Source organism: Notothenia coriiceps, unplaced genomic scaffold (assembly GCF_000735185.1).
Source record: "Notothenia coriiceps isolate Sejong01 unplaced genomic scaffold, NC01 NC01_scaffold00014291, whole genome shotgun sequence".
Classification (NCBI taxonomy): domain Eukaryota; kingdom Metazoa; phylum Chordata; class Actinopteri; order Perciformes; family Nototheniidae; genus Notothenia; species Notothenia coriiceps.
Genome location: NW_011346992.1, coordinates 87,069 through 98,676, shown reverse-complemented (window position 1 = coordinate 98,676; position 11,608 = coordinate 87,069). Strand labels below are relative to the sequence as shown.

Below are 11,608 nucleotides of genomic sequence, written 5' to 3'. Positions count from 1 at the left end.
ATCCATAGCACCATGGCAGCCACGCTCCTGTACAACAGTTAGTGAATATTACTGGAAGCCCATGAAGATAGTTCAGTAAGCTGTCCTTGGAAAAAAAACAAGTGTACTTTAAATGAATTGAAGTGATTGTAGCATCACAGTTTAATATGGAATCAGGTGAGAACCTTTGAGGCGTTGCTTGTCCGAAGACTGATTATACACAAACATGTTTCAGCTGTGAGTCTCTTTGTATTATCTAGCGGGCGCCACCTTCTCCCTGGCGTTCAGCTTCCCCTTGATGGTTGGTTTCGGCCTGGTTCTGGCGGGCAGGGTGCCGGAGGAGAAGGTCTGTCCGGTGGTGTCCTGCGAGGCGCTGCGCCGCATGGTGGTTGTAGTCCTGGGCGGGAGCACGGGGACGGTCGGGGCTCGAACCGAGAGGGGCTGCCTGGATGGACAAACTCTCTGAGGGGACGGGCTGTCAGTCCTGCAGTGGTTTGAGCTAAGGCTGCGTCGGGTGCCGAACAGGACTCGAAGCGGCATCCGAGGGCTGCCTGAGGGTCCTGCAGACGGACGGGGACACAAGGAGGACGACCTGGGCGACATGGGTTTAGATTTCCGTTGAGTGCTGAGAGTGCTTAGTCCAATTGTCTGATTCCTGTGGAGATACAGTAAGAGAACATTGAACAGGGTATTTCATTAAGGTGTATTCAGATTCAGATCACTTGAGCTATTACTATGACTATTGTCCATTAAATGTACATATAATGGAAATGTGTCTTTGGCACTGGCAATAGGATAAAAAAAACCCTCTAACAATACAACATACAATTCATGCACACCAAAAGAGGTACAATCGCATCTCAAAGTGACTAAGTGTCTGTCTTAATGAAAGTGCAGAGTGGTTTGTTCTTCCACTGGCTTGGGTCCATTAAAATATCAGTTGTATTCCAAATAATTAATTTACAATACATTACTACTGGCCAACTTGAGATTTTGTTCCTTACAACCTACAGAAAAATGTAATCAAAACTTGTACCAACTAAGAGGGAAGACCAGAATCATACCCGTTAGTGAAGGACGCTGCTCCTTTGGTGGAGCTGGAGTCTGGTAGGGAGAGGGGAGAAGGAGCAGCGAGGCCAACAGCTGACGGCCTCTTTATGGGGGTAACAGGTCTGGGGATCCTGCTCCTGCACTCCTTGGAGCCTTGCTCTTCAGTCGTTTTGAGACGGGAGCTCCTCTTGGACTCGTCCGAGGTATGCGTGTCTTCCTCTGAGCCTGCGGTGGACAGAGTCTCCGAAACCCTCCGACGCTCATCGTCCCCGGAGGACAAGGACGAGGACGTCCCGGACAGCATCCTCCTCCTCATCCAGCGACCCTGTTGCTTCTGGACCAGAATTCGGGCTAAGTCCAGCTGCCGGGCTCTCTGCTGCAGCCGAGCCCGAGCTGAGAGGGAGGAGGACTGCTCTGAGCCTGAGTCCTCTTCCGATACAAGTATTGGGATTCGGCTTCGGATTCTGGGTTTTGTGACGGGCGGGAGTTCTGATCCGGTTGGCTGAAGCTTGGCATCGTCTTCACTGGACGATGGTTGTTTCTGAGGCTCCTGTGGTAGATCTGTAAGAGATAGAGGCATGGCTTCTGGGACCGGCTCCAAAGACTGGGCCGGGATTGTCGACGGACCATTATCAGTGTTGGATTGTTTGTCAACCGGTGCAGATTGATCTGGCACAGCCTCATCTAGAAGCTCTTCTGTCATAGGTGCTCCCTCTTGCTCATCCTCTATGGCCGATGCCTTCATGATAGCCAAGACTTCCCGGTCACTTTCCTTGGAAGAGTGACCATTGGAAGACATGACATTGAGGTGTGATGTCTCTGCAATATGGATGAAAGTGCGCTCGACTTTGGTGAAGGGCGGCGATGCAGGAGCGATGGGAGGGGAAGGCCTTAAGTCTGACCTGAGAGCAGGCGACAAGCGTCCGGTCTCGGAGGGTTCGGGCTGAATCGCCTCCCCGACAAAGAGGCGGTCGGCATTGAGAGCACACGGTGTGGCCAGCTCTCCCTCCAGAGCATGATCACACCCAGAGGGAGACTTACGAGTGTCTCCGGGGGAGAAGAGGACCAGGGTTTTGGAAGCGTCCTCCATGTCAGGGTCAGCATCTGCGGCCGAAGCGTGCTCCCTTTGGCCCCTCTGGTCCTCGGCCATAAGTGTTGAAGGCGCGGCATCCTGGCTTCGCTCAGTGCTCTTCTGACTGGCCTCGCTGTTCGACTCACTCTTTGTGACGTCGTCATCCTTTGGCCCAGGAGTTTCTTCGACTTCCTCTTCTGGCGTGGCAAAGCTCCGGCGCTGAGGCAAAGTACCGGTGAGTATAACGGTGAGGAAGTCTGCCCTCTTGACCTGGAGCTGAGGAAGGATGTGGAAATGCTCCTTCTCGTCGTTCTGGCTCTTCGTCCGATAGTCTGGGGAAGTCGGAGATGGGATGCTCTGCTCCGTGGGCGACAACACCTGGAAACAAAACAACAACATTCTTTATTAAAACTTAATCTAGTAAAAACAACACATCATGTTGGAGAGAGATCACTCATGAATTTCTAACACAAAGTATATCACCTGTTAGCAGTGTTACCAGTGAAACCATATGAGTTGTGTAATAAAAACATGCTTCCAAATGTATGCACAATCCCACACACAATGTCTTCGCACATCTGTAGGCTAGGAGCAATGACTCAGGAAGACTAGACCAATATATTCAACCAAAAAAAACACTGCCTCTGCCCTCTCTCTGCTAATAGGGGACATAGATTGGGGATGGCTAGGTTAACAAAGGATATGAATGTTGGTCATTTGGAAAACAAAGGGGATGGCACACCCCTTAAATCTCTGTTTGTTTTGCTAACAACAGTGTGTTGAGGTCAGAAAATCACAAAGAGTCTTGCAATGACCAACCAAGAACCGCATGCTAGTTAGCTTGCTAGCTCTTAGCTCGCCATGCAGTGAGGGAGAGAACGACGACATCCCATGCTGGGATTCAAATCAGAATCCCAGCATTGTCATTCATTTTTTGCTACTTCTTCGTCTATTAGTACACACATTAATTTATTTTGATGTCACAATCATTAAGCAAATAAAAGTGTGAAGCAATCTTCCTTGCTAACTGTTATTTTCCATGTAAGAAAGACATCAAAACAGATATATTTCCCCCCAAAACCATTTTAATGTCATTTTGGTTGTACACAAGCTTTTCAAGATTGTCTAGATTACATACATTAATATAAAAGGCACAAAAAAATGCATTGCAGAGTTTATCCTTAGACAGCACGCAGTCTGATAACAGGTGATTTTCAAGTGTTTCCCTTCATAAAGATTTAACATACAGCCTGTACATACATACTAAACCCCGCTAATTATCATGCTATTAGAGATTAACTGCAAACCTAATTACTTTCTACATTTCTGTATATATGTACACAGTTATCATTTGGATTTACAAAAAGTTTAAAATACATGCTTTACCTGTAAATTATACAAGCAGAACTGTACAATCATACAGTAAAGTGATAGAAAAGAAACGCCTATATGTACTGTACAAGTGAAAGACACTCACGGATCATCACACTGAAAACACTGTGAGCTCTTCAGTCCACTTTAACTCGACAACAGAAACTCTGCTGTTATTGCAAAAACTTTAAAAGAAACATTCAGATATTTGTTTTGTTTTTGTCGTTCAAAGGGTCACATAAACCAAGCTAACTACTGGATGGATTGCTAACTAGCTTGATAGCTAACAAGCTCTCTGTACAGGTAGTAGCTAGGCTAGCAGTTTCCCCCTGCTTCCAGTCTTTGTGCTAAGCTAGGCTAAACACTTTCTGAATATCCGGAAAAAACTACTTATTTCAGACTGAGTAAGATTTCCTAAAATATCTGAATGTTCCTTTGAGAATCAACTATTAGTGACACACGAGTTTCATACTGATCTTATAAACAAACGGTTGAACTTGTTGAACTAAACACGGAGACGAGCTTTCACCTCTAAAGACGCAATGTGGTTGTGTTCTCTCACATATCTGTACAATATCACCCTGTTATTCCATAAAGATCAGAACTAACATATCAAATATGCAATACAATGGATGTGTACGAGGAGCAAAATACAGTGTGTGATTCATGAGGTATAAATGTTTTGTGGCTGACTCGATCCACACTCATCCATGCTTAGTTTTCAGGAGAGTCTCCGGACATGAAGGCTTCAAAATCACAGAGTTGTTCATGTGATGAAAATGTTTTTTAGCACCTTCAAAATGTTGATTTCTAAGGGGCTAATTCATAGTTTGACCACGGAGCATTACTACTGTTGTCGATCACAGCTAAACTCTACTAAATATCAGGAATTTGGTAATCAAGTTTAATAATTTATTTAGCTTGAATCAACTGATACCTAATAAACATATATATTTTTCACATCGTAACATAAGGATAAGTGGACACGACTTTCCAAACAAGATTACATTTGACGTGTTCTTTCAGCCATAAAAGGCATATTTTTCGTTAATTTATTTAAACTTTGCACTCCTTAAAATAATTAATAGGTGTCCTTATACAAGAGAATGCTAACAGCACTATATTCAACAGCAGTTTGACAGCCTTTAGGAAAACATTTCTTAAATAGTGTACAACTAGCTTTAAGTATTTTTGACTTGCACTACACAGGTTTGTCCTGAGATATTTATTAATCAGGGTTTTTCTGTTGCAAAGTTTATCTTTTTTAATGGATTGTTAACCTGCGCAGATGCAGATGCTCTCCAAAATGTGCATACTTTAAACGGTTATAAAACTGTGTCTCTGCAGTGAAGTTTTAGAATCTGATCCCATGAAGAATTATGTTAAAATCAGCAAAAATGTGAAGTAAAATGTGTTTTTACATTTTATGGTTAGACTCAAACAGCCACATATTGAGAGGAGTCCAAGATGTTTCAGCAGCATCATGCAGCATGACGTCCTCCACTAACAATATATGTAAATGTTCACATCTCACAGCATAGTTAAAGATGTGATGATAAGAAAAGGCTCTTGCTGCTAGTCAGCTCCGGAGTCCACAGCTCTGATCCGTGAGTATCTCCTTTAGTAGCGGTGTGAATTATTTACAAAAAAAATCACAGACGTTTTTCAGTCAGAGGTGTATATTCACTGGGTTTTAGTTGTAATTACAATACAGTGTTGTTTTTAGTCATTTTACAGTCAGAGGTGAGTGTCGTACAAACAGTAGATCTCATGCAAAGAGTGGTGACAGTCGGTAAACAGTCTCTTGGTACGACACACCGTCTTTAACGCTGTAGATCTTTTTTTATTAAAATGTATCGTCAGCATAAGCACACTCAAAGCCTTCTGTTTCTAACTGAATGTGGCACTGCGCTCGTGTGACACAGGACAAAACATTGACATGTATCAGTGACAATCTTGTACGGTAGGTGAATCATTTTGCAGACGTGCAAAATAAAGTTAGCAGCTAGTCCACTTCATACATTCTCTAAGTGGTTGTACTGTAACGCTATGCTAAATATAAAACAGGCAGGACATCCTGAACTCAGCATGAAGCAGCATTAAATCAAACTCAAGTTTCTCCCCATCAGACCGGAGCCTCGGCACAGAGGGACATGCTCAGGCCGAGCAAATGTAAATGTCTCAAGCTCAATGAAACAGCAAGTGGTGCATATTTACTTAATGTAGCCCTTAAACACATTGAGAAAGCAACCGATTCACTGCACAAAATGGCCGTCCCTAGCTAGTCTCATGTAGTGTACTCTTTAACGTTTTTGGAGGACACACAGCTCTGACTTTGAAGGATGTCTTCAAAGCAACAAACCACAGAGCGCTGCTTTGGTATGACGTGAGCAACGGCCAAATATTAAACAGGGTTTCACAGCTCAACACTTTCAACCATCACAATGGATACACAAAAGAAACTGCCTCACATGTTTGTAGAGCTTCTTAAAGTCTCAATTTCTCAGGATTGAACAAGCACTGATTATTTTAAGAACAATATCGTTCTGGAGACGCTAACCATTTGATGTAAAAATTAAGACTCTGGTGCAGATAGAGGGTAAACATGATAAATCTTCTCAAACCTGTCCATTCAACGTTGATCTTAGTTTTGATTTCATTTCATGTAAGACATTTCTTTCTCTCAAAAAGGGCAAACACTATGTAGCCAATGACAGTTAAACCTAGCAAATCTAGAGACTCTGAACAACTAAACAGACTTTTTAAACCTTCATTAAAACAAACTATTTATTGTTTTCACCTCCGCCGAGGATGTCATGTTTTCGGCTCAGTATGTCAGCCTGATCACGAAAAGCCTACTGGTCTAACATTTATGAAACTTGGTCAAATAGTTTAAGCATGGGCTAAAGGAAGAACCCATTACATTTTGAAGCACATTCGATTAAGAATCAACTCATGACAATGGGTTGTTTCTGTTTTTGCAATGCACTTTTTTAGCTTTTATAAGAAAAGTACATTTTTAAGGACAAAGATAGTTATTTGTAGGGTTAATTTATTATGACATTTTGGGATGTGTGTGACCCCAAAACGGTTTGATTCCCTAAACCAAGCACCATAACATGTGTGATCACTTAAATGTATTCACATCAATCCTTGGATGTAAGATGTTTTCTGATTTGATTGCGTTTTGTCCTGACTGCTCCTCACACAATAAACCATCAAAATACACATTTTGACAATTTCTCTATAAGAAATGTACCAGGAAAGAATCTTTAAGTAACATATTCTCAAAAACCCAACAAACAACACACTTCAAGCTGGTTTCCAACACTGAAACAAACTCTGGCTACATTACCTAAGGGTGTCTTTACGATATATTTGTTACTGACTGTAACGTTGTTCTGTCTAATTGAGTATGGCGCACTGCGATGTGAAATAAGACTCTCCACTAGAGCGATTATGTGATTATAGTGGTGATTTATTTTTTCACATTAATTACTTTTCATTCCTCCTCGTCATTTTGTAAAATCTTCAATCAGATTGATTTCCTTGCTTTCAGGCAGCCATTGTTCTCACTTCTGTAGAAATCAACTTAAAATGTAATGCAGATCATCTATTATGTCTGACTATAGTCATGTTTTAAAAAATGTCCTTTGATGCGAGTTCAAGGAAGCCTCAAGTCTCTGCAAGTTGATTTTCACACAAATGACTGAAACTAATAACTGCCAGTAAGAAAGAGAGTCGTAAAACTGAGGGTTTCCTTTGTAGTGTTAACCACCAGAAGTCTTCTTTCTAACATCTTACATTTCACTTATTGCATCCGTGTTTTGCATCCATGTAGTGAGAGCCTCCGCCCGGCCTGACCGCCTGTCCGGTCAACTCAGTGATAAAGTGCAACAGTGAAATCCAGCGGTCAGAAAAAAGTTATGGAAGAGGAAGCACGATGAAAGAGACCTCTGTGAAGTTATTTTCTGGTCAAACTCGCAGCCATTTGTGAAACAGATACAACCAGTTTGTGGTTGACCATCACGTCAACTTTACAACTCTTCATTAAGTCAGCTGGCTCAAACAGAGACAGGCAGCCTTTAAATAAACCGTTATAACTGTCCAGGAAACACCAAACAGTAACTATCATCTAAAAGGAGCTCTCAGTCAACAATTACAATATGTCCACCAACAAAAACTCAACATTAACTATCAATGACATTTCTAATTGACCATCCTCCTGAATGAAGCAGGATCCTCTGGAAGATCTGGATTGAACTCAAACACATCATCCACATGTGGAGCGATGCAGGTGAGGTGACACATGACACATTGAATCTCCACAACAACCCTCTGAAGCCTCGACCATCTGTGGTTTCTGAAAGCTGGTTATCTTCAGATTATGACTTTAGTATCTCATTATCTCTAGATGTTGACATGCTGATGTTTAGCAGATATAATGTTTACCATGTTCACCATCTCAGTTTAGCCTGTTAGCATGCTAGCATCAGCTCATTCGTAGTAAAAACCAGGCTCAGCTGGCTTATATCAATGTCACAGGTTATGCAGGAATCTGGTGATAAACTAAAGATTTGGATGAACTAAAGTAATCTAGACAAAAATTCATGATCACCAAAGTTATAACAAACCGTCCCGAGGGGATGAGGAATTTCTGCCAATCCATCCAACAATCCATATTGTTAAGATATTTTAATCAAAAACAAAAATGCCAACCTCATGATGGCGTTAGAGGATCACCAAAGAGGGATTATCCTCTGGAGACCATGAACGCATGAATCAAATTTCATGACAATCCAAGTGATGTTAAGAATTGTTGTTTTCAGGTCTGGACCAACCAATTACAGAGAAAGCATGAAGTCATAATCTCAGAATAATACAATCACAGCTGCTTGAAGAAGAGATGCAACAATCATACGACAAACTAGGGCCAGAATATTTTTGCATCATCAACAACCAAAATGTTGTTTCTTTTCCCATGATGCTCTAGGCCATGTTAAACTGCTAAACCCTTCATACACACTTAGCACTCCGCCTCCATCCGATCAATCATAATAAATTGAGCTAAACAAAGTGTCACATTGAACACAGGGTGCTTTAAATGCAAAGACAGCTCGTCTGCAGGTCATTCTGTGGCCTCAACAGCAAAATACAAAGGAATTTCTAAAAAAACAGTCCAAATAAATTGGAAACTAGCTAACTTAAATTAGCAAGTGCTACATTCAGCAAACATAATTGTGAGAGGTCGTCACATAAGCTTATGTTTTATTCTTGTGTGATTCGTGTTTGTTCATTTGTTTTGCAAAAATATGTCTGTTGTTTTCATTTTTTGTGATGAATGTAGTTTATATTGTCCATTTTCTTTTTTTTCTACGTGTTTTATAATTTGTATTTGAAACATTGATATATAAAATGTATAGGCCTACTGTGATGTCCTTTTATTTTCCTTCTGCTATATTGTTGTGAATTAATTTGGTGAAATGAGGGGGTTTTATTTTAGTTTTTTTATGAAAGTCATCGTGTATTCACTCTTGCTAATTTGTGTTTTCCTGCTAAAACGTTGCTGCGTTTTTCTTTTTTTTCCTGTGAAATATTTGCACTTTTGGGCCACCGTACTTCCACCCAGTACAGTAACAGTTTGTGTCATAAAGGCTGAGTTTAGAGATCACACCTTCAGATAATCCTTTTCACAGAGAAAACTCACACTTTCTCTCTTCACACACATAACGTTTAATCATGGCATCAGAGCGAGACTTTCGGATCACTGGTTTTGTGTCGGTGAAGACGCGTGGTGTCGGTGTGTATTGCTCGGTGGACGGGATGATCGGAGGGGGAAACGCCGACTCCAAAGTCTCGGTGCAAAAAACGTGATCGCCGGGACGACCTGCATTCCTCGACGATCACTCCTTCATTTTTAAGCATAAAAAGCAGATAAAATAAATAATAAATAAATGCACCAATACTGTAAAGCTTAACAGTCTGTTAGCAGCCTCAATCTGTTTCACTTTCCACTTTTCTTATCGGAAACAAGAAGGAAATATTCAGTTTCACATAATTTCCTCCAGGTCTGCGGCATGTGCAACATCAGGTTAGCAGAGAGGCTTTTAGAGTTTATTGCATGGAAAATATTTCCCGTTGTCAGCACTTTTTCTCCTCTTCTTCTGTTCCTCTACTTGAAAATAAGTTAGTAGAGCTACATGGATGTGTGTGTGTGTGTGTGTGTGTGTGTGTGTGTGTGTGTGTGTGTGTGTGTGTGTGTGTGTGTGTGACAATACATGTTTTCCAGCCCAGTGGAGCTGCTGTGTTCAGTCATATGGCTTGTTCTGTTTAATTAAAATGTGCAGTTATTATCTGGCTTTCAGTAATCTTGTGTTTGTGTATGCAGAGCCACCAGTGCACGGAGAAACCTGCTCATTATAACCAGTTTACTTTTTGTAACTTTATATTGTGTTTTTTTTTAAAGGTGCATTCCTTGTGTTTTACAACAAAACACCCAAATTAGACACACATTAAAACATGATTTTAAGATTAAGTGGCACTTTAACTAAATCAGTGCACTCTTAATTAAAGATGTGTTAATCTCTTTAGTTACTTGGGATACTGGTTGAGCATTTTTACACTGTCCATGTATTGGGTATGAAATCAAATACATTTAAAAGATTTCCCAATTTTTCAATAATGAGATGATTGTTAATTGCTGCCCTTAAACGACACCTCCTTCAGTACAAGATCTTCAGACTGTGCAAATTATAAAGACTTTATATTCTGGTGGCGTGGGGGGTCAGAAGGCCGCAGGCCACAAAAAGTGGTGTGACCGACTCTGCATATACAGTATATGTATGTCCATGTATTTATGTGTGTCCTTCATCAGTATACTTCACGTGTATGTGTTCAATGTAACATGTGTGTTTTCTGAGTCTGTCTCTCAGTCCTCTCAGCTGTTGTTGTTCTTGTTCATGAGCTTTGCTAACATCTGCTGCAGCTGCGTCCTCGACACGTTCAGGACCGAATGTCTGCTGCGCGGGCTGCCGGGCGTCGGCAGGGTGCCCGCTTGGCGCCGGCGTAAGGAGGCGTTGGCGGCAGTGATGTGGGCGGGGCTGCTCTCTGCCGAGCGGCTCCTCTGGATGAAGCTGCCTCCACTGTGGGGATACTGCTCCGTCTCCAGGGTGGAGGAGGAGAACACGTAGGAGGCCAGCCTCCTCAGCTGATTGGGCCGCGGTTGGTGCCTCTCCTCGTCCAACTGCAAACAGACCAATCAGAGAGAGGGAGGGAGGTTAGCAAGCAGGCTGTTTATGAAAAATAAATGTATTTAAATGTTAACATTTTTCTAATAAGGCTACATCCCAACACTCAGATTTTACTTCCTGCCTTTGTCTCCTTCCCCTCCCTGACCAGGCGTTAGACAGGAGAGAGCTGATTGGTGCTCTCACACATCTAAAGCCTGCAGCTGATTGGTCAAAGGTTGCGAGGGGAGGGACTTGGGAGGGAAGCTGAGGGAGTGTTGGTGTAAATCTGGCACTCTGTCTACAGTTACAGCTATCAGATACTACGAAGAAGCTATACAAAAGTTAACAGAGAGCCAATAAGATTGTTAACTGTGTTGGGTTGCCAGATTGGTCAGACTAGCATCCCTCTAGCTTGGACAAATGGTGATGAAGATACTTTCCCCCACAAACAAGCACTTTAAAAAGGACACACCAGCACGAACACTGCACATACTGTAGCTCACTAGTCTACGACAGTTTGAGCCTGGACAACTGACACTTTGAGCTTTGGATTTCTGAAGGAAAAATTACCATTGGAGATGCAAAAAGAAAACAGGGAACACAAAAGAGAGATGGAGTCATCAAGCACACAAAACACAGACACACGACGGAGGAAAATAATGGGAGGAAATATGTCTGAACAGAAGGAAAAAGGAAGAGGAGGAACAGAAAACTGAGTGAGAGAACAGAGGTAAAGGACTATTCCTAGACTGTGCTTACCCCGAAACATCACTTTATTTCTTCTTCTGTTGTCCCAATGGCACCCTCGCTCTTTTCTCTGTCTCCTCAGGTGAGTCAAACTCGACATACTGTGTACTTTTAAAGCGATAGGTTGGGGGGCAAAGGCATCAGTAGTTATGTGAAAGGG

At 42.0% G+C, this 11,608-nt stretch overlaps 1 protein-coding gene across 1 annotated transcript in view; it reads right to left on the bottom strand.

Moving 5' to 3' along the window:
• Window positions 1-217: 217 nt before the first annotated feature.
• The window catches only part of ttbk1a (tau tubulin kinase 1a), a 31,643-nt gene continuing 20,252 nt past the window's right edge, over window positions 218-11,608 (bottom strand). The window contains exons 10-11 of the mRNA XM_010774598.1: window positions 1,044-2,479; window positions 218-634 (exon numbers count right to left, since the gene is read on the bottom strand). Coding sequence (XP_010772900.1) covers window positions 232-634; window positions 1,044-2,479 — 1,839 coding nt within the window. The 3' untranslated portion in view covers window positions 218-231. The remainder of the gene's footprint in view (window positions 635-1,043; window positions 2,480-11,608) is intronic.